The 24,167-nt window shown below is 40.3% G+C and overlaps 1 protein-coding gene across 7 annotated transcripts in view; it reads right to left on the reverse strand.

Moving 5' to 3' along the window:
- Positions 1-24,167, reverse strand: part of LOC309713587 (ryanodine receptor 2-like) — a 304,174-nt gene that overhangs the window by 88,284 nt on the left and 191,723 nt on the right. For all 7 annotated transcript variants that reach the window (XM_082545335.1, XM_082545334.1, XM_082545338.1 and 4 more), the window contains 13 exons: positions 18,522-18,600; positions 17,985-18,074; positions 16,825-16,962; positions 16,641-16,718; positions 16,434-16,509; positions 13,065-13,188; positions 12,721-12,836; positions 9,780-9,844; positions 8,927-9,048; positions 8,669-8,718; positions 6,781-6,841; positions 5,668-5,906; positions 5,513-5,594 (listed from right to left, as the gene is read on the reverse strand). In XM_082545335.1, the coding sequence (XP_082401461.1) occupies positions 5,513-5,594; positions 5,668-5,906; positions 6,781-6,841; positions 8,669-8,718; positions 8,927-9,048; positions 9,780-9,844; positions 12,721-12,836; positions 13,065-13,188; positions 16,434-16,509; positions 16,641-16,718; positions 16,825-16,962; positions 17,985-18,074; positions 18,522-18,600 (1,320 nt within the window). The remainder of the gene's footprint in view (positions 1-5,512; positions 5,595-5,667; positions 5,907-6,780; positions 6,842-8,668; positions 8,719-8,926; positions 9,049-9,779; positions 9,845-12,720; positions 12,837-13,064; positions 13,189-16,433; positions 16,510-16,640; positions 16,719-16,824; positions 16,963-17,984; positions 18,075-18,521; positions 18,601-24,167) is intronic.

A 24,167-nucleotide genomic window follows, 5' to 3' on the forward strand; every position in this document is an offset into this window, starting at 1 on the left:
GTTCCGACCCGGAAAAGAGTGAACACCCGGAAAAGAGTGAACACCCGGAAAAGAGTGAACACAGCACCCTTTTCCGGCTGAGAACCACGGCCTCAGATTTGGGGGTGCTGATCCTCATTCCCGCTGCTTCACACTCGGCTGCGAACCTTTGTACATTTTTATGAAAAGAAAAGAGAGTTTTCGGTGAGATCCAGGAGGAAGCTCAGAGGGGACAGGGCCTTTTCTAATTTGCCCTTGCACGTTAGAGAGGCCCCTTCACTCTCCACTTTTAAATCACGTCTTAAAACCCACTTTTATTCTTTGGCTTTTAACCTCAGTGAGACATAGTTTTCTCTTGTAATGAAATTAGTTATTTTATTAATTATTTTACTTTTTCTTTTATTTGGCTTGTATTTATTTCTTATGTCATTTTATTATATAGTTCCTATGTACAGCACTTTGTGTCAGCTGTGGTTGTTTTAAAGTGCTTTATAAATAAAGTTGATGATGATGATGATGACGTGTTTGTTTATTATCCTTATTGTTTTATCTGGGACTGTTTGCAGACATCTCAGAGAGAGGAGACACCAGCATCTGAACAGAGACTCAAACCAGCAACCTGCAGCTCCCTGCTTGGCTGCTCCAGTTTTCTCCTCACTCATGTTGCCCACCAGTGATTTCTAGCTGCCCACCCACACAGCAGGCTAGAATATGCGCTGAGCCTCAGCACCCAATACTTGGACATGTTTTCTTTATTAAATAATGAACCAGACCCCAAAAGTAAACAGCTGTTATTGCTAGGCAACGGGAGCAACATTTGGTGATGCAGCACCTGACATTCCTGACCATGTGGGCGGAGCATGCATGAAATGGAATGTTCAGTAGAACTGTGCAACACAAGCACTTAGTTCCAGCATGTTTCATTGTATCCAGACACAGCTAGAGACACATCTACAGCAGCATCTCTGTGCAGGACAAACGACAGTTGACGAAGAAACATCGAAAACTTCACTTCACTCCTCTACAAAACGTTGGCTCCTTTGTTTAAAAGGCCAAAATGAATCGAGGGAGAATGAGAAGAGGATCGGCGAGTGCTTCACCATGCATTACAGTACGGCTGATTCATTTTAAATTTCAAATGATACAGGCTGAAAATGTCAAATTAAAAGAAGAGGCAGAAAAATCAAGAGGAGAAGCTAAAAATTCACAGTTTGAAACTCATGTAGTATTGCAGGAATTACTGCATGTGGGCCTCAAACTTAAAGGAGAGAAGATGGGAAAACAACAGGCAGAAAAGGAGAATGAAAAGATGAAGAAAGAACTGTTGGAAGCTCAAAAAGCATTGGAGGAAGAGAAAAGCACAGCACAAGAAGCCAACAATAAATATCAAACTGCAAAGAAGGAGGCAGGAAATGTGATGCAGGAATTACAGGAGGTGCAGGAAGCTTTTGAAGAGGAAAGAAGGAAAATGCAGTTGGCAACACAAGAAGCTGCAAATGTAACGGCTGAAGCTGAAACACTAAGAAAGGAATTACTGCATGTGAAGCAACAACTTGAAGAAGAGAAAAAACGTAAAGATGAGGCAGAAAATGAGATTGAAAATATGAAGAAAGAATTGTTGGAAGCGCAAAAAGTGTTGGAGGAAGAGAAAATTAAAACACAGGAAGCAAAGAAAGAAATGGAAGATACAAAGAGTCACACTGAAAACATGAAGAAGGAACTGATGAAAGTGCAAGAAGAACTCGCAGAAGAGAAAATTGAGGTGAAGGCATTCAAGAAAGAAATGAGCGGCTCTGCGGTGACCAAGAAAGACTGCAGAGACGCACTGAAAGAACTACGAAAGCACAAAAAGGAAGCTAAAGAGCTCCTCAAACACAAAGGGAAACTGGCCAAACAGCAGCTGAAAGAAACATTTAAAGATGCCGAGGAGCAGCTCAACAAGACCTTAAACGAACTGAAGGCAAAAGAAAAGCAAGGCGAGGACAGGAGGGGATTCTGGAGCAGCCTGCTGAGGAAGAACTGACCCAGCAGCATCTCAATAGTTTCTTCCTCCTCTCTCCACCTTTCTTTCTCCCCATCCTTCTTCTTGGGACGTTTGTTTGTTTTTTAAAAACTCTAATCTAAATACATGCACTGAAACACACAAATAAAATTGCCATAACTTGACCTCATGTTGCCTGCTTCTTTTCTTGTGTGTCTGTGGATGTAAAACAGTAACACACTTTCTGCTCTGTGTCTTTAATTGTAAATAAATGCAATATGTTTTCATTTTAAAATGCAGTGCAAAAAACTTCTGCTCTGAATCTTTTTTTTAGCAAAAAGCTTTTTTTTGCCTGTTGTGGAAGTTTTCCATTCAAATAAAGCTGCAGACGAGCGGTAGCTAACATTCTTTAATCAAACACACAAAGAACAGACAACCAAGCTTGATGAAGTCCCTGCATGACCGCGGGACAGACGGTCAGCAGAGTCTGAGCCCAGCATGGCTCTCAGTTAAATATCTCCAGGAACAAAAGGCAGCACACAGCTGTTTCACACCTTAAGCTTCACACTCCCTTGCTGCCTCCCAGAGTCCTCGAAGACACAAAAGACTCTTCCTGTGGAGCTGTCTGCTTCCCCCAGCTTCCTTACTACACCCCCACCATTTGTCTTACTGTATGAGTGTGAGACATGTTAAAATCCAGTGGCACCAAGGCATCATACAATAAAATAATGTGATTAAAAGAAGCACTTAGAATTTGCTAAGGGAAAAAATCACATAAACAGGAAGTAAACAAACATGAGATCAGCTGGTCTACTGACGTTTTCTGCAAAATCCTGAACTCACTGTCACCTCAACAACATTATAATGAATGTGAAACATTACAGATCTGAGTTGTCTGAGTAACAGATGCATTTTCATTTGTCACTTTACTACAGGGAGTGCAGAATTATTAGGCAAATGAGTATTTTGTCCACATCATCCTCTTCATGCATGTTGTCTTACTCCAAGCTGTATAGGCTCGAAAGCCTACTACCAATTAAGCATATTAGGTGATGTGCATCTCTGTAATGAGAAGGGGTGTGGTCTAATGACATCAACACCCTATATCAGGTGTGCATAATTATTAGGCAACGTCCTTTCCTTTGGCAAAATGGGTCAAAAGAAGGACTTGACAGGCTCAGAAAAGTCAAAAATAGTGAGATATCTTGCAGAGGGATGCAGCAGTCTCAAAATTGCAAAGCTTCTGAAGCGTGACCATCGAACAATCAAGCGTTTCATTCAAAATAGTCAACAGGGTCGCAAGAAGCGTGTGGAAAAACCAAGGCGCAAAATAACTGCCCATGAACTGAGAAAAGTCAAGCGTGCAGCTGCCAAGATGCCACTTGCCACCAGTTTGGCCATATTTCAGAGCTGCAACATCACTGGAGTGCCCAAAAGCACAAGGTGTGCAATACTCAGAGACATGGCCAAGGTAAGAAAGGCTGAAAGACGACCACCACTGAACAAGACACACAAGCTGAAACGTCAAGACTGGGCCAAGAAATATCTCAAGACTGGTTTTTCTAAGGTTTTATGGACTGATGAAATGAGAGTGAGTCTTGATGGGCCAGATGGATGGGCCCGTGGCTGGATTGGTAAAGGGCAGAGAGCTCCAGTCCCACTCAGACGCCAGCAAGGTGGAGGTGGAGTACTGGTTTGGGCTGGTATCATCAAAGATGAGCTTGTGGGGCCTTTTCGGGTTGAGGATGGAGTCAAGCTCAACTATGGATGGCTTTCATCAGTCCAGCCATGATCTGATCAGAATACCATTATGACTTATGACTTGTTCTTTTCCATGTATCTTAATGCTGCTTAGCCAGCAATGTTCTGTTGAAAAGTGATGTGTTGATGCATGCTCAATCATCAAGGTAAGGAAATCCCAAAAAGTTGATTCTGCTCATCTGCACGTTTTCAGTGGGAGAAATGTTTCGTCACTTATCCAAGTGACTTCTTCAGTCACTTCTGACTGCAGGTTTCCCTTGTTAGATATTCCCCTTTAGGGATTTCTAAAAGGAGAACAATGTCTGCATGACACACTGTAGAGATGGTGTCTGAGAGCTGGTTCTACCGAAGAGGGGCCCGAAACCTGAACCCTCTGCCTCCCATTCTACTTTTAAATACTCTAGGAACAACAAGTGAGCCTGCAGTCTGAGAGTTCTAGTTCTATTGGGATGATACTGTATTATGAGGCCTTTAAAATATGATGGTGCCTGATTATTCAAGACCTTGTATGTGATGAGGAGGACTTTAAATTTGATTTTGGATTTAACAACTGGATTTAATTTAAGAGAAGCCAGTACAGGAGTGGTGTGATAACACTCTCAGCTTTATTAAAAAGGCTCATAAATGCCTGTATTTTCTGAGGAAGCTGAAGGGAGCGGGGCTGAACTCCACCATCCCCAGTTCTGTCTACAGGTGTGTGGTGGAGAGCACAATGACTGCCTGGATTACTGTCTGGCCCTGCAGCTGCACCATAGAGAAGAGAAGCAGACACCGCAGTGAGCGGTTAAGACTGCACGCAGGGCTATTGGATGTACCATCCCACTGAGACATTTACACCAGCAGATGCAACGACAGAGCAACTAGCATCACGAGACACCGTACTCCGCCCATCCTATGCATGGACTTTTTTTCGCCCTCCCTTCAAGCTGGAGGCTGCGCAGCATCTGGGGCGAGATCCACCAGTCTGAAGATGAGTTTTTCCAGATGATATGAGTCTGATGAACTGTGCCAAACTGCCACACCTCCGAATATACAGTCTACATTCTGCATTTTGAATTGACTTATTGCCTCAGCCATTATTACTTAATAGGTCATTTATTTATTTAATAGGTTTTTATATTTATTATTAGCAGCACCATAAATCTGCCTCAGCAATGGAAGTGTGGAACCTTAACATCCCAACCACCCTCAGGATGCTGTTGAAGTTCTGCCGGACATAAAAGTTGAAGATGTCACGAAACGGGGCCTCTGCCATACATTCCCAGTGCATGCTCCTTATCCGTTTGGGCACGCCAGGCCTCTCCAACTTAATCCCCCACCACCATATCCAATTCAGCACCTGGTGGTATCAGCTGACAGATCTGCTCTTATCTCCACCTGAGTGTCCAAGACATACAGCCACCAATCCTACATCCTACAACCCATATCTCAACCTGAAGGTGCAGGGAAACAATCCGTTCATCAACCATGGAAAAGTGCTGAGCACTTGTTTTTACCTTACATACTGTATTTATGTTTGCTTGTTTCAATCAATCTCTAAATAATAGGAATATAAATAAAATAAAAACAGCAGAAAAGTGCTCAAGACTTTCATAGTACTGTATTTCTTCTTCATTTACATAATAATTCTCTTTTTGAATATTCCTGAATCAAGCATATTTGATCATTTCCAGGTTTACATGAAACCAGGACAGATTCTCAGTGTGGTCTCATTCTTCTGAACTCTACTGCATGCGATGTGAAACATATTTTTACTAAATCTATCACATGTGGACCATGGATGTTTCCTACCTCTCAACATAGATACTTTTGTTGGTTCCCAGAAGGAAGAGGCTGTTAAGGATTCTGTAGCAGGAAACCTGGACATCACCCACTGAGGCAAGAGAGACAAAATCTGTAGGCAAACTGACATCATCGTCCAGATGAAACGTGAAGTTTTCACTTACAAATGAGGTCTTCTCCAAACATGTTCTGTCCGATGTGTTCAAACAGTGAGGAGAGGACGGGGAGCAGGGCGAAGGTGGTGTAGTTGATGATCTGAGTCGCTCCTCGTGGTTGGTCCCTGCTGTGAGTGAACTGGCCGAGCTTCAGGTTCTCCTGAGTCTTCTCCAGATCCTTCGCTGCGCTGTCGAAGTATGACCGTAAAGCTGCCTTCACTGACTCCAGGCCCGTCTTCATCACTGTCCTGATAGAGTTACATTAATATCTTGACAAGAGATGTTCTTTTTTCAAACACGAAAAAAGCACTTTGAGAAAATATGGGCACATTCAACCAGTCTGATAACTACGGGGCAATTTTACCAGTATTTGCTAGTAAATATTATTCATTCAACGCTGTCAGGATTTTACTGAGTTTCCAACTAAATGGTGTTGACGATTATTTTTGTGAGAGGCCTCGTTAAACTTTGCTTCTAAAAGTACAAAACAATGAAACACATAATTATCTGAGGTAAGAATTCACTGTTATAGCCGCACATAATGATTATCCTTTATCAGTCTGAGTTTTCATGATGTTTCCAGACAGAAACACATCCATCAAACCTGTCTTATAGCTATACTGTGCTGTTTTCTTAGATTCTTTTTAATCTTGTTATTTCAGCCAGCTATAATTTGAAATTATGGGTTTTATCACTTGCATTGAGAACTAAACTTTGTAGTCTAGGCTTACTTATGCAAGAGTTTGTATTTTATGGCATTCATTGACTCGGATTTCTGTCCCACACCTGTTAACTAAACTTTGGTCTCCTGGCTGATACACTAGTTTGTTATTACGTCTCTGCCCTTCAAACCCAGACTTTACCACTGTTTAAAAGAGGACTGCTATCTCTTGACAGCTAATATTGCAGCTTATATGAACAACTACCACACTAGTTCATACTGCTTTGGGTTAAAGTCACTGATTCCTTTTCTCTGTGGTACTTATTTTTGAAAATCTGCGTTGATTCATGTTAATTTTTCTGTATTTGTTCTTTTGCTTTATTCATTTATGTTTTTCCATAGAAAGCTGAAAGCATTCCCGTCATTCATCATTATGAGGTCACAACTGGTCACGTTTTTACCTGGCATCCAGGCTTTGTCCCAGTATCTGCAGACAGTTGACAATGGAAGTGGCATTGTTCCCTGGTGAGCAGAGAGAATTAGCTGTGAAACTGCAAACTCACATCATGGAGCGCAAAGGCTTCACACAGTATCTGTCTTGGATGTGAAATTTTTAGCACAAAACCACACTTACACAACAACTGTTATGTTATGTTGAGGAAAATGATGTTCCTTGGAAAAACAATAAATAAACAATTATAAAATAAAGTTTATGTTAAGTGGAAATGTTACACTTGCTACTTTTACCCTGTCATCAGTGGCTGATAGCAAAAGCCATTAAATATCAGCATAATTGATATTCTAACAGCTTTTGCTTTACGTACACCTAATAATTATCTTTCATTTTTGACAATATGTTTCTAAAGTGCCCATTTTTGAGTCTGAAGAAATGGAACATCTTTTTCCTGTGAGGACACAGTGATGAGGATTTATACACCCACAATACCATGCATGCACACACACTTAGGGATGCCACGACAACTCATACTTTGCTACCAAGTCACTGGTAGAAAAACTAGATAGTATTGGTATTTTTCATTGGAGGAAAGAAAAGTCTGTTCAGTCTGTCACTGTATGTGTGAGTGGTATCATATTTATCATATATTAAAGTATACAGGCTCAAACCTTCTGGTATCGTGACATCCCTGCAGACACCTGCACCAATTACAAGTTAGCTTATGAAGCTCCCGTCTGATAGGACAGGAGGAATGTACTGCAGTTTACTTTTAAACTGCAGTACATTCCTCCTGTAGTAGAAGTGCCATGTATCAAAATACAGTCAGTCAGAAAAAGTTTCCATAGGACTCCATGCAGTCCTGTATAAAACTGAGTACACAAGTAATAATTCAACAGGAATTAACAGGGTAAGTAGCAGCCAGATGCACTTCAATTATTGCCAATTAGCAAATGTGACCCTTTTCTGGATCACTGATGTGTTAACATCAGGCCATAATCTTCCCAGGACTGGGCATGCCAGAAAATGCACCTTAAAGTCAGACTGTAACAATGCTCAGAGGAAAGCTACAGCTCAGACTGAAGACTGATCGTCTCAGTTAGCATGTTAAATATTACCTTTCATGACAGCACAGTTAGAAATAGATTGAACAAGGAGTAAGCCTCCTCTCTTTAAAAAGACCGTGACAACATGTTTTAGGTTTAGGTAAAGTTCAATCTGAACAAAGAATACAAAGAGCAAAGATGTCACGAGACTTCTGGGATTGGTGATGGGCTTGTATTGCAGCCACAGGAGCTGGGCACCTCGCAGTCACTGAACTGACAATGAACCTCTCTGCATATCTAAGTATTCTGGACTCATATGTGAAGCCTTTGGTCTGACTGCTAAAGCTTGGCCCACAAATACAACAGAATTGCTGAAAAGAAAACAATCAAGGTGCCAAACATGAACCCAATTGAAACCCTGTGGCAAGATCTTGAGACAGCTATTCATGAAGAAATACCTGCAAATCTTAAAGAATTGACACAACATTGTAAAGGAGACTGGGCCAGAACTCTTTCACAACAACATGAGAGACTGAAAAACTCACATAGAAAACCAAAACTACAGCAATGCTGCTAAAGGTGTTTTTCCAGTTAACTGAATCATGGGGTGTACTTAGTTTTTCACAAGGCTGCATAGTGAAAATAAACTCTTGCAAATGTTTCCACTGTTCAAAAAGTCGAAATGTGTTGGTAACATGCCAGGATAAACCACAACGTGCCATCAAAAACAGGGAAACAGACAGCAAGCTAATGAACACAGTTGCAGTTTTCCATCTTTTAAGAAAATTGGCTTAAAAATCAAATATTTTATCTTTAGGGAGTTAACTCGAATGTTTACACTGTCCTTACCAAACAAGGATATCCTATGTCTGACAAGAACTCCCAGTTTGCAGAAAAGACTGAAAAGATTTAATGGAAGATGAGAAGAAGAGGCAGAATGGAAGAAGAGGAAGACAAAAGTGTGAGGCAATCAAATGAGAGGAACACAGAGGAAAGAGCCCATAGGACCAGACATTCAATATTTAGGCAATAAGACATTCTCATGTTTTATTCCTTTCAACAATATGCCTGACTTTTTACTGTTGTTGTAATGCTGGCCATGCTCACCTGGTCACCATTTCCTTCTCCTTGTTAGAGGCATGGCCACCACTGCTGATGGGATGGATGGCCGTGGACAAGAAGTACAGCCTGTGGTTTTTAAAGTACTGATCCACCAACGGCAGGACGACCTAGGAGTGAGACATGAAGCCTCAGAGCTTGTCAATCATATTGATTTTCAGTTTTGATAAAATACATAACTTTCTATACACGGAACACTTTGAGCATTATCAGGTGCCAAACTAAGTGGAGATATCCTCTGAATTTCAGGAGCGGGACCACTCCTCCTTCACGCCCCCTCTGGCCTCAGGCTATAAAAAACCCCTTCTCCTGCTGTTCTCATTTTCATGCCCGGCCCGACAGCCGTCGCCAGCCCCCCCACAAACCGCAGCACTATTCACACTTCCTCATCCCTCACCGCCCATCGTTATTCTTTTTTTGAGTTAATTATTAGCACACTTTTCAGTAAATTACCTGCCACAAATTTAGTAACTAATGATTTTTATGTTCATTGCTCATCCCCTAAAATTCTGCGCTACAGATACAACGTCACATCATCAAAAACTGTGTCCATGCCTTCACTGTGCTGTCACTGTGCCTCTTTAGCTAACCATTACAGAGGATTTTGAACAGGCACAAACCAGGAAAAGCCTGAAATTTACACATTTTGCTTTGAGTCAGTCAAATGCTTATTCTGCTCTGTGTCAATTTGGAAGAAGAGATCATAATTATTTGCAGTTTTAGTCAACCTGATAACTTAATTTTGAATTCTGTTGCTGATTACAAAAAACTAAATCTGATATATAAACTTAATAAAACAAAACAAGAAAAATAAGTGTCTAGTCAAAAAAGATTTCATCACCTTTCCAAAGAACTTGATCTGCTGCTCATGAGGAATCTTCTCTCCCTTTGGTCGTGTTCCCACATCTACAGCAGACAGAATACAGTGAGTATGGGCTGATGAATTTAAGGTGTGGAAAATATAAAAACTTTTTTTTTTATGCAAACAGTTCACTAAATAATAATATTTTTCTTTTCTTTTTTTTTACATTTGCATTATCTTGCATAGTATTTGAAATTCCTCTGAGCCACAGAAAAAGGCTAAACTCTACTGTGCGAGCCGCCACAGCTGTGTAGCCACGAGCTTGAAATCCGAGGGACTAACAGGACTCGACTGGTATTTAAGTTTACTTTACTTACACATGAACACATTCATTAAGTGCTATCCTCACTATACTTTAACCCTTTTCTGTAGCACACACATGCAAACTGATGGGTGGATTTGGGGTTCAGTATTATGTTCAGGGACACTTAATAAGAACTGGAGGAGAGAAGCAGACAAGCCACTCTACCTCTGAGCCACACAGAGGTGTTTCTAGACTTTTTACCACTGGGTCGCATAAGGAGTCCAATGAACAGTCAGGTAACAGGACATAAGAGAAATCTGAGAATTCTATAATCATGTTATGAATTAAATTCAGAAATGAACACTAAACCAATTTCTTCAACTGGTTCAGCAGGTTTAGTTCCCAGTCCAGTGGTGCCTCATCCACACACCCTCACTACCTTCTGTGATTTTGCCTTTCTACCATTCTTCCCTCCAAGTGAACTCTGAAGATCTGATCCCCACACATCTGACAAACATCCCCAGCTTGACTGTGACTGTGACAACAGCTTGAGAAACTACACCACACAGTGTACTGATGCATGTGCAGTCATCCATGTAAAGTTGATTTTGTTCATCTGGAGGTTTTCAGAGGGAGAAACATTTCATCCAAGTGACGTCGTCAGGTTCAACTTACTGCAGGTTTCCCAACCTTTTAAACAGTAGATATGCATAATGACTGACACTAGCACCACTGACTAACAATGGGTTGTGAGGTCAGTTTCATGGTCATTAATATGCAAATGATCAATGGCCATGAGTCCCATTCACAGAGAGTTGGAGAATGGCTGCAATCACAGTATTCTAAGATGGTGAAAGATGTACCCTTAGGCTTCCTCCTGGATTCAGAGACGGTCTTTCCTTTTTGTGAATGGCCTCCTTGACCTCCCTGGAGGAACACTGGTTTGGGCAGATAAACCAATGGTCTCATATAAGGTTACGTCTCTCTTTAGTTGTGTTCCAGCCACTGAAGCAGTGGAGGTAGTTTGTAAGAGATTGACCCCAACCTCAGCAACAGGGTCACTCTCAGCACCAACCAAGTATGTTTGCTTTTGGAACTGTGTATTAATTCCACCCATTTTATATGCAAGTGTCAGTACTACAGGCAGAAACATGGGTGTGCCATGGGTTCCCCTGTTTCACCCGTTGTGACCAACTTTTATATGGAAGATGTGGAAAAGAGGGATTTGCTATCCTACCCTGGAACACCACCAAGTCATTGGTTCAGGTCTGTGGATGACAAATCTGGATGAAAATCAAATCTCAGGACGTACCACAGTCCACTCAAGTTCACGAGGGAGGATATGAAAAGTGGCAGGTTAGCCTTCTTAGACTGTGAGATTTCCATCAGTAACGGGGGACATCTGAAAGCTGATGTGTACCGTAAACCTACGCATACGGATCAGTATCTAAGGTTTGACTCTCATCATCCACTGGAGCACAAACTGGGCGTCATCAGGAAACTACCACACAGAGCGAACATCATCCCCACTGACACAGCAGCCAGGGAAGCAGAACAACATCACATCAAGAAAATGTGGTTATCCCAGCTGGGAAAGAACTTGCTCCAGTTGATCCAGGAGAGAAGGACAACGGCTGCCTGAGACGAAAACCTTTAGTGAGTCCTCAGATGTCAGGAGTATCGGAACAGCTGAGATGCAGTTTTTCTAAACACAGACTTTCTGTGGCTTTTAAATCCCAAAAGACGCTGCACCAAAAATTGTTCCACCCCAGGGATCGGGTCCCCCGACACAAACAGAGTAATATAGTGTACGCTGTTAAGTGCAGGAGGATTGCCGGGGAAACAAAACAACCTCTGGATAACACAGCAGAGCCACCTCGTCAGGCCAGGACTCTGCAGCCTATTTACACCTACAGGCCAGTGGACACTCTTTCAGTGATGAGGATGTAACATCCTGGACAGGGAGGAAAAATGTAGAGAAATTTTCAGCATACCACCGTCTTGTCATGTACTTTATTGTACTTTATTGAGCCCCGTGGGGAAATTGCTCTCTGCATTTAACCCATTCACTCAGTGAAGCAGTGGGCAGCCATTGGGCGCCCGGGGAGCAGTGTGTAGGGATGGTACCTTGCTCAGGGGTGCCTCAGGGTAGCTGTTAAGGGGAATCGAACCCCCGACCTTCCGATCATGGGGCAACCACTCTACCTACTGAGCTATCCCTGCCCTGCGGGTCCACTGTCTTATAGATTACTTACTACCTTACAAACAGGTTGCAACTCTGTCTGCATACAAAACCCAGCCCTGCATCTAACCAGGTGAAAACTCCAAATAAAAAAGTGTCATATTGCTATATCAGTGCTATAACAACACCATGCCTTCACGTTTCCTAGTGTGAAAAACAAAAGAGAAAAATCTGGGAATGTCTCAGAGCAAGACCCCAAGACTGTTTTAGCCTCCAGTGACAATTTAGTATCTAAAGAGAGAGCTACTTTCACAACCTTCCTCAAAGCATTGTACTTAGCAAAATATGGAAAAAACAAAAAACGTTCCTGCTAAAAGAAGACGACAAACTTGTTTCACCAAATGAGGCAAAAGTATCATGGTTGTTGTATCATGGACAACAACCAGGTTGGTGATGTAAACAAGTGGCTCTTACAGGCATGAGAAGATTCTTACCAAACTCCATCATGTGTTGGTGTGCCTGGTCCACGTAGGTGATGATCTGCTGGAGAAAGGTGTAGGCAAATCGTTTCTCTATGGCAGGAGTGTCCAGCTCCTGTGACTGCACACCTCTGGAATCAGCACAAAGGATGTTCTCCTTTTATTTGCATTTCTACAACTTGTGTTGTACACTGCTTTTGCTAAGTTAAATCAAATCCACACTCCAGCGCTGTGCTACACACACTAATGTTGTATTTTCTGAGTTAGACGTTTTAGAAAAATTGAACTTTTATGAAATTGATCTTCTAATCTCAAAACAAACGCCAAAGACAAACTGTTTCAAATATAGTTGGACCAACCTGGACACAATGTAACCATTGATTTGGAGGAACTTAAGGATATCTTGTGCTTTTTCTCTGTCTTTGGATTTTTCTTTGGCAGTCAGTGTGTCGTAAGGAACCAGCAGTGGGTGGTTTCCTCCACCTGGAACAGAGCAGCAGGGCAGAGAAGAAAGATAACAGACTGTGGCAGCACTTAACTATGTGACATCTTAACATCTACCAGGTTACTGGTGGTCCATCACAACTTTGAGATCGAATTTTCATCTATTCAAAACACCAAAATGCAATTCAAAAAGTGATAATAAAATCCGGTAAAGTAAGTACCAATCCAAAGGAAATTAATACTTGTTTTACCAAATTCTATAAAGATCTGTATTCTAGTAAAATTAAACCCTCTCAAAGTGATTTTAGCAACTTCTTCGATCAATTATCTATTCCCCAATTAGATGAAGCCCTGAGAGATGAAATTGATTCCCCTGTCTCCGAAAACCATCTTTTAGGAACAATCCAAGCCTTACCACTTGGAAAGACAGCTGCCCCGGATGGATTCGGTAATGAATTCTATAAAGCCTTCCAAAATAAAATTACTCCTCTCATGCTCAGGATGATAAATGACTCTGTTAAAAATAAAAGGTTACCAACTTCACTTTACGAGGCAAATATTTGTTTGCTTCACAAAACTGGAGAGGAGGAAGGCGACCCAGCACATTATAGACCCGTTGCTCTTTTAAATTGTGATCACAAAATCATAACCAAAGCCTCAGCTACAAGATTGAGCAAACATGTTTCAACAATTATACATCCTAATCAAACAGGATTTACTCCTGGTAGATGGTCATTTAATAATGTCCATTTATTATTAAATACAATTTACTCAGGTTATGGAAAAGAGGCTAAAACAGCAGTACTTTCTCTGGATGCTCAAAAAGCGTTTGATCAGATTGAACGGTCTTATATATTTGAGACTCTAAAACAATTTGGTTTTGGGGAATATTTTAGGGATTGATTAAAATGATTTATCTGTGTCCTGCATTCTCACCAACGCAGATAAATCCTCCCCCTTTCAATTAACGTGGAGTGAGACAGGGGGATCCCCTCTCACCGCTTCTTTTTGATATAGCTCTGGAGCCCCTTGCCATTAACATAAGAAACCACCCTGGTATACAGGGAGTTAAATTTGGGAATGTTGAAAGTCTTGTTAATATGTATGCAGATGATTTACTCATCTGCCTTTCCGAACCAGAAATTTCATTCCCTAATCTTTTAAATTGCATTAAACACTTTGTGAAATTATCAGGATATATGATCAATTGGGACAAATCTGAATTTATGCCAATAACAGATAATCTATGCCCAAAGTTCCTCAGCTCTCTCCCATTCAAATTAGTGACTACATCTTTTACCTACCTTGGCCTTAAGATCTCTAAAAATCCCAAACTCCTCTATAAATCGAATTTCTTGGAAATGCTGGACAAGCTCAAAGACGATATTAGAAAATGGAAACTGCTTCCTCTGTCTCTGATTGGTCGAATAAATTCAGTTAGAATGGTGTCTTTGCCACGATTTTTATATCTTTTTCAAAACCCTCATATTTATTTGCCACTTAAATGTTTTAAGCAGCTTGATTCATTGATTCTTTCTTTCATCTGGGCAGGAAAACCCCCTCAGATATCCAAGGCTCATCTTCAAAAAAATACTTCCAGTGGGGGGTTGGGTCTCCCTGTGTTTAGACATTATTACTGGGCAGCAAATTCAAGAGCTCTATTGCACTGGCAGTGGGGTTCGCCTACTGATTATTGTTATAAGCTTCCTGTCTGGCTCCAGGCAGAGGCAGCAACAGTATCTGAAGCCTCATTACCGGGCTTATTGTTTTCTAACACGGGTTCTTCTATTAATTCGATCAGTCGTAATTTTGTTGTTAAACACTCCTTAAAGATATTAAGTCAAATTAGGAAATCTCTTAAACTACCGGACTTCTCAGTAAGAATACCAATAATACATAACTACGTGTTTAAACCAGGTAAAATGGAGAGGGTGTTTTTAGAATGGGGGGGAAAGGGACTGAAATGCATTGAGGACTCATATATATAGATGACAGATTCATGTCTTTCCTTCAACTTCAACAGAAGTTTCAGTTACCTCAATCATATTTTTTTCGTTATCTTCAAATAAGGAATTTTGTTCAACGAAACTTTTCAGACTTTCCACTGAAGCCACTAAGTCTTACTGATATAATTCGGAAAGCAGATTTTAAACATCTGATATCTCAGTTTGTGAAGTGCTTTACAATCCCAGCTGATTCTGATGGAATTAAGAATACACGGGCTGGAGACCTCGGTGTTCCTGTCTGAGGACCAACGGTCAAACTGTTTGTCCAACATTCAGAAAGGCTCAGTAAACGCCAGATATAAAGTAATCCAGTTTAAAGTCATTCACAGATTACACTTTTCTAAACTTAAACTTAACCGGATCTATAATTCTGTATCCCCCTTATGTGACAGATGTAATATCGGTGAAGGTTCCCTTGCACATCTATTTCGGCATTGCCCTGTCTTGAAAGCTTTTTGGAGCCAGATTTTTACGTGGTTTTCAAACCAATTTGGGAAAAAAGTACCACTTGATGGTACACTGGCTATACTTGGATCATTTGCATCAATCGAATCTTTTTCCTTAATTACAGTGGGTGTGCTGGCTGCAAAGAAACTTATTCTTTTACAGTGGCGGTCTTCTTCGGCCCCGTCTTTTAACAGGTGGCTTAATGAGATGGTGTCTGTGGCCCGGGTGGAGCAGATAAGATTTGATAGAGAGGGGAAACTGGCGAGTTTTTGTACGATTTGGCAGCCATTTCTAGAATTCTTAAAAATTAACTGATCATAATTCATGCCTCACACTCCGCGTGAATTTTCTTATTTTATTTTACTCTTTATTTAGTTAATATTGTTATAATCTTTTCTTCTTCTTTTTTTCTCCTTCTTTTTCTTTTTTCATGCTTATAAGTTCACAAATGCTAAATGTAGTAAATGTCCTCAGTTGAATCTGTACAAGCATGCTGTGTTTAATTTAAAAGCAAAAAATAAAATAATTAATAACAAAACACCAAAATGGACAAGCTTCTAACAGAGAAACTGCCATGCCAAAATGACTGTACGGCACTTCAGTTAATATGCAACAAAAATCAAAGGGTTGGGTAAAGTTGCTATAACAGCAACTGTAAAGCAGAGGTGTGGGGAAATGGTATTGATCTTCTAAACAGCACTTCGCAGAATTCCATCTGTTTTATTTTTACAGGCTATGCATAAAAAAGAAGTCAAGCTTTCTGTGTTATCTGTTTGTGATGGCAGAGAAACAAGGAACACCCTGTGTGTGTGTTTGCTGTGTAAGATTTACCTCTGGCTTCCAGCTCCAGTTTCTTTTTCCTGGACCAGATATTATGATAATTCTCTGCAAGCAGCTCTGCCATTGACTGGAGAAGTAAATGTTTGACATGTGACTCTTTTACACTGCACTGATCAATTCATCCATCAATCAATCTGCATTATCAGCTCCCATGAGTAATCTGGCTTTGCATGCATTGTGTTCTTGTGAATAATTTACCTGCAAGTCTCTGGACAATGTCACATTACTCATATCAGTGGGTCTTGGACTGAAAGCTGAAGCTCCTTCAAAAGAAAGCTGTTGGAGATTGAACACACAGCATTATATATGATGTCACCTTTCCCTTTGATCCATAATGAGTACCTCGGGAACAAATGTAAGAATGGGTGGTGTTCATATACACCTGACTGGCCTGTGATATCCTTCTGGGCTTGTTGTGAAGGTTGACAGAGTCTCCCTCTCTGATCCTGTCAATGCTCCAACCCCATGAAAGCATGGTCTTCAGAGACTCTCTGATGGGCCAGCAGTATGTCTCTTTATCCTGCAAAGTCACAGTTTGCTTTCAGATGTACTGCAAAACCCGAACAAAGCATGAACTCAGACACACCAACACATGATCTTCTGCAGGATCATTTGCTCACATGTCTGTGCCCACATCAGCTGATACATTTCCATTCATTCAATTAGTAAATCTCATTTGATTACTTTGCAGTTATTTATTTGTAACAAATGTTTGGAATCATGTTTGTTTTTCGTTCCACTTCTCACGTGTGCACCACCCTGTGTTGGTCTTTCACCTGGAATTGTGACAAAATGTGGAAAAGTTCAAGGGGCTGAATACTTTTGCAAGCCGCTGTAATTATTAAATAATAAAACTGATACGTTTCTCTTTTGCAACAAATATTATATAACACAATGGAGATGAAGTGTATGTAAATAAATATCTAAAGTTTATCTAAAAGAAAGAGAAGAGAAAAGTGGCACCCCTCAGCCTTTTAGCAGATATACCGATGGTATCATTTCAAAATCCTACATCACCTCATTCACAACAATTTCAGAAAACTCACTTTGACCTTGAGGTCGAGGTCACTGAGATTTTATCTCCTCTGACATTTTTAGTAAATGCACCTGTAGTATCAATTTCAGAAAACTTAACCTCTGACCGTGAGGTCAGTGAGATTCAAACTCATCTCACATCTTTACCTGTGGTATCAATTAGAGGCTCCTACGTTTCTGAGTTACTGCATTCACAAACGTAGGTGTTCACGCTCAGCCACCAGAGTGACGACAACACCCCATCAGCCTTTTACTGCTAAGGAGTAAAAACTGACTCATTCAGTTTTCAGGTATGAGTTTGGTGTAGTATTTCAGCAAACTGTAAACACAGGTAGCTGTCCAGCCAGGAGAGCTACCTGTGATTCAATACAGATTCATGCCATGCTGTTTTTCATCATTACTAAGCTATCACTGACCCAAATGTAGCACTCACACAAACTATACAAATCTTTTGTAAAATATAGAAAGCTCCCAACTTCCACAGAAAGATGTCTGCATGCAGACTACCTTTTCAGACAGGCTTTTGTATGGTTTCAGGAGTGGATGGCTCTTGCTGATTTCACACATCTGGTCTCCATATGACCAGCCATTGGAAAACTACAGAATATAAGTTCACATTTACAGATCAGATTTTACAGCAACCAAAAGCAGTTCTATTTTGCTACATTTCGTGATGACAACAAGAAACACTACGAAATTTTTAAAAAGCACACAAACATTTTCCCCTCAATGTTATTCAAAGTTTACAAGAAATATTTCTTTCTCTAAAAAAGTATCAGCAAAATAAGCTGGTATATTGACATTTATGTCAATCATTGGCTTAAAGTATAGTATACCATAAAGTTTGCCAAACAGCATACATATGTAACAGAATGTTTTATATATTATAGCTGTGGGGTGTGTTCTTCTATGTGTAATCATTGGGTGCATTTGTTATCAGTGACTGTGAAAGACTGTTGATGTACCACACTGTTTTTGTCGTCATGGTGAGGGGAAAAACAGTATGATCAGGAAACACAGAACAAGAATAAAAATCATACATACCTTTTCTATACACCACTTCTCATGGATGTGCTCCGCATATCTGGTTATAAAACAATCCAGTTTCTCTGGAACAGTCACACTGTCAAAGCGAGAAAAAACAAACCACTGCATTAGAAACAGAAATACAGAGATGAGAAAATAGAAATCTGCATCTGGATTTGTGTCAGTGTCCAGTGCCAGGAAATGACTGAAGGCACTCCAGTGGAGCATTATGGAGTCCTGCATCAAAGACTGAAATATAAATACAAATAAATATACAGTTATGCTCATAACTTGTTTTATTATTTCAAATGTGTTAATCGCCAGACTGTACACTTAGGAATTTATCTCTCAGCAGTCAACGCTACACTATCACTTAACTATCGGTTAGCACCAGTGAGCCAGCTGAGACCAGTCCATACACGTACCATAACACTGCCTAGGACACTGCTTTATAATATGAAGCACATTAAGGCCACTACTTTGATTTGGAGCTATTAAGGTGGAGATGAGGAGATGATGGAGCGGGTCAATGCTGGGCTCAGATCTAGCCCCCGTCCCAATCCCTTTTTGTCCCCCATAAACCCCCCACCAGAGCGGCCAAAGGTTCGCCATCGAGCCCCACCCTCAACAGAGCAATCGAAGTCACATTGCCCAGCCTCGCCCCCCTTAGTTCCTCTTCATGCCCTGTCTCCGCAGTCTGATGCGTGATGTGTGGAGGGTCCGGGCTGTGAGGATTATGGCAGTGATGACTTTTCCCAGGAGAAGCTGGGACCCTGTTTACTAGAAGGTTTTAAAATCTCTGTACTTTCAGGTGACAGAAGGAGACATGTGGCCTGGTCAAAACACAGAGAGCTGCACTCTAAAAGATCTTTAAACATAGTAAACATACCTTGTGTGCCACAGACTGCTCCCAAACACGAGGGGACAAGTAATACCTCTAAAACACTTAAGTTGGCTTTATTAAACATTAGATCTCTAGCTGGGAAAACATTTTTAATTAATGATTTAATCACTGAGCACAGCCTTGATTTTATGTTTCTAACTGAAACTTGGTTGGACCGAAGTAACAGTGGAGCTGTTCTCATCGAGACGACCCCTCCTACAGTTTTATCAGTGAGGTCAGGGCGAGCAGGAGAGGAGGAGGGGTTGCTGTCTTATTTAATGAATCATTTCAATGTAAGCAGCTATCTCCTGGAAGTTTTCAGTCTTTTGAATATGTGGCTTTACAGCTGAAGGCCCCATCCAAAGTTGTGTTTCTTAATGTTTACAGGCCTCCCACATACTGCACAGACTTTTTTAATGACCTCAGTGAACTGCTGTCTGTGATCTGTGTTGATTTTGACTGTGTAATTATTGTTGGGGATTTTAACATCCATGTGGACAACCCTCAGGACAAAGGGACTAAAGACCTGAGTAACACTCTGGGCAACTTTGGGCTGACTCAGCATGTAACAGAGGCCACACATAATAGAGGACACACTCTTGACCTACTGATCTCCAAAGGCCTGAGCATTTCAAAGGTTACTGTGTCTGATGTGGGCCTGTCTGATCATTACTGTGTTTTCTTTGAAAGTAAAATCTCAGCCCACACAAATATATCAACAACAGTGATCACAAAACGGTGTATAACTGAACACAGTAGTGCAATTTTTAACCAGGTCTTCCCATTAACACCTGACCTGTCCAGAGGGTCAGTCAATGAGCTCGTCAATAGCTTCAATGCTAACATGTTAAATGTAATGGACACTATTGCTCCCATTAAGGTGAAGGTTATCTCTGGAAGGAAGAAGTCTCCATGGAGAAACTCCACACTGGTGAAAAATGAAAAAAGAGAGTGTAGGAAAGCTGAGCGCAGATGGAGAAAAACAAACCTCCAGGTTCATTATGACATTTATAAAGAGAAACTTCACAATTATAATTTACAACTGAGGAATGCAAGGAGGTCCTACTTCTCTGACATCATCACTAAAAACAGCCATAATGCTCGGGTCTTATTTTCTACAGTTGACAGGCTAACAAACCCTCCTGTGTCAGTGGCAGCTGAACTTCATTCGACCATGGCCTGCAATGACTTTGCCAAATTCTTCACTGAAAAAATCCAAAAAATTAGACAAGCAATTGGTACATCAACAGCAGATCCAGGATATGTACTGTGTCCACCAAAAAACTGTTTAAACACCATGAAACAGTTTCAACCTATTAACAGCAAAGACCTGGAGGACATCTTAGGTCAACTGAACTCCTCCTCCTGCTGTTTAGATGTCCTGCCAACAAGTTTTTTCAAAAAGGTCTCAAAGACTTTAGAGTCAGACCTGTTACAGATCGTCAACTTTTCTTTATTATCAGGTGTGTTTCCAGAATCACTAAAAACTGCTGTAATCAAACCTATACTGAAAAAGGACAATCTTGACAAGACACAAATGAACAACTACAGGCCGATCTCAAATCTCCCATTTTTAAGTAAGATCATTGAAAAAGCAGTTTCTCAACAGCTCAGTTACTTCTTAAAACAGAATAATTGCTACGATGCCTTCCAGTCAGGTTTTAGACAGAACCACAGCACTGAAACTGCTCTGACCAAAGTGTTCAATGACATATGTATGAACACAGACAGTGGAAAAATGTCAGTCCTAGTTTTACTGGATCTCAGTGCAGCATTTGATACAGTTGACCACAACATATTACTCAAACGACTGGAGAACTGGACAGGTCTTTCAGGAACTGTACTAAACTGGTTCAAAACATACGTAGAAAAAAGGAAATACTTTGTATCAATAGGTAACTTCACATCTGAGCAGACAAGTATCACATGTGGAGTTCCCCAAGGTTCCATCTTGGGACCCCTTCTGTTTAACATCTACATGCTCCCACTGGCACAGATTATAAACAACAACAAAATAAACTATCACAGCTATGCAGATGACACACAAATATATATCACAATGTCACCAGGAGACCGAGGCCCTGTACAGGCTCTTGGTAAATGCATCGAGGAAATCAATGACTGGTTGTGCCACAATTTTCTCCAGCTAAACAAAAACAAAACTGAGGTAATAGTCTTTGGCGCCAAAGAAAAACGATTACAGGTCACCAGAGAACTTCAATCTATACATCTAAAAACCACAAACCAGGCGAGAAATTTGGGTGTAGTGATGGATGCAGACCTAAACTTAGAAAAACACATTAAGACAATAACAAAGTCAGCTTACTATCACCTCAAGAATATATCAAGGATAAAAGATCTGATGTCTCAACAGGACCTGGAAAAACTAGTCCATGCATTCATCTTTAGTAGGCTTGATTACTGTAACAGCATCTTTACAGGTCTACCTAAAAAATCAGTCAGACAACTACAGCTCATTCAGAACTCTGCTGCTCGAGTCCTCACTAAGACCAAAAAAGTGGACCACATCAGTCCAGCTCTGAGGTCCTTACACTGGCTGCCTGTCCGTCAGAGGATAGACTTTAAAGTTCTGATGCTGGCCTATAAAGCTCTGAATGGTTTAGGACCAAAATACATCAATGACCTCCTGACCCAGTATGAACCTTTCAGATCCCTCAGGTCATCTGGATCCGGTCTTTTATCAGTTCCCAGAGTCAGAACCAGACACGGAGAAGCTGCATTCAGCTTTTATGCTCCTTATATCTGGAACAAACTCCCAGAAAGCCTCAGATCAGCTGAAACACTCAGTTTATTTAAATCCAGGTTGAAGACTCACCTGTTCTCAGCTGCATTTGAATAAAGCACCAAATCCACACTTTAAGCTTAAATTTCAAAACTTACATTTAACTACTGATTTTATCTACTGTTCTGATTTTATCTGTTTTGATTTTATATACTGTTGTTTGTTGTTTGTTTGTTAATTAGTTAGTTAGTTTATTTGCTTGTTTTATTCAATTTTAAATCATGCTTTTTATTTGTTCTTGTTTCTAATGTCTCTGTAAAGCACTTTGAATCACCTTGTTGTTGAATTGTGCTATACAAATAAACTTGCCTTGCCTTGCCTTGCCTTAAATAAAACTCAGTTGAATTTCACATTCTTTCCATGATGTTTGTTGGAGACCTCTTCACCCATGATAGTATAAAAACTTAAAGTTCAGTTTTGAAAATGTTAAATACATGGATCAAACTTTACAGTTGGTTTGACCATTCAGTCATTTGACACTGCAAATCACCAAAACTATTTCCTGTAAACATCCGTTCGTTCTTCCATTTCAATCTAATCTAGTAGAAACAATTTAAAAGAAAATAAATACAGAAAAATAATATTCTTGCACACAAGCTTCCTCATAGATCCCAACCCAGATGTGGAGGTTACTTCTGAAACTGGTAAAACTTCATTTAGCCTGTTGTTGGCTGGGTTGTTACTTCTTCAGACCTGTTTGAATGAATAGCATTGTTATTCATTTTTATTTTCTGTTAGAATGCAACTTAATATTTTGATTTATTCTTTAGATTTCTTTAATCTCTTAAATTGTGCAAAAGTCTTGAGCCATATTTTACATAAGAGGCCAGACTTTCACCTAATTGTTCCTTTTTTAAGTTCTCCTGAAGGCTTCAAAGAACAACTTTGAAGGTGTTTGTTCTTTGGACATTGGCTTTTTGAATCATTTTAAGTCCTGTCTTCATACTTTAGAGGGGAATGTTCTTTCAATGAAAGTGTATTCAACCACTGTCAACTTGACAGATGTCCAGGTGTGCAACGTATCAGCTGTTTGTGCTGGGCTATGTCTTTAGAAATGTGAACAAAAAAATGAAGAAACCTCATAGTGGACATTAGAAGACTATCAAAAACAAACAGTCTGTGCTACTATGTGAATTCCATGAATTTAAGGCTTTCCTACTTGATAATCAGTTTTTGTTGTTTCCTTTGAAACCTTCGATTTGTTTCGAGGAGGAGAGCACGTGCTCTCCCAAGATTAAAAAAAAAAGACGGAGTTTTCATGAATGCACCTCTGTGCTGAAAACTGTTTCTGGACTGAGCAGCCTAAATAAACTGAACAGGCATATTCTGACTTGATCATTCCATCAGGTGAAAATTGCTTCTGGATATTTATAAGTTACACGCTGTTATGAATTCAACATGATCTCACAATGTTTGCAGGTCTGCAAACGCAGGTCTGTTACTAAAACACCAGTTTTAGTAACAAACTCTCAACTGCATACTTTTAAAAATGGGATTTTAACAGTAATGTAAAAACTAAAAGTTCTTCTGTAATTATTTTTATTAAAAGAGAAAACACATTAATGACATTCATTAAGATGTACAGACAGGCAGAGATGGGGGTTGGGGAAAATACAAAGACAGTGACTGTTTTTACAACAGCGTTCTGTAAAAACTTCCTGTCAGTGATTCCTGAAATACCATTTACAAGTGTTAAAGACAGCATAGAGAGGATACCTGGGCTGGGGTTTGAAAGTTGTTGGCCTTCTGTGGGGGGTCGGAGAACTGTTTGAACCTAATGTGTGACAAAAGAATCCAATGCCCTCTCTTACCTGTCTGTAAAAGCCCTGCAACAATTTATCAGAGATGCACAGAGCGCGGACGGAGAGAAAATAAAGGTGGTTCACAGCAGGCAACTTGCTGCATTTTAAAATGATGCGATCCATACATTATTAGTAAAACTACTCTTAAGAGATCTACGTAACATATTTAACAAATT

This window comes from Aulonocara stuartgranti (genome assembly GCF_965226115.1).
Source record: "Aulonocara stuartgranti genome assembly, chromosome: 8".
Classification (NCBI taxonomy): domain Eukaryota; kingdom Metazoa; phylum Chordata; class Actinopteri; order Cichliformes; family Cichlidae; genus Aulonocara; species Aulonocara stuartgranti.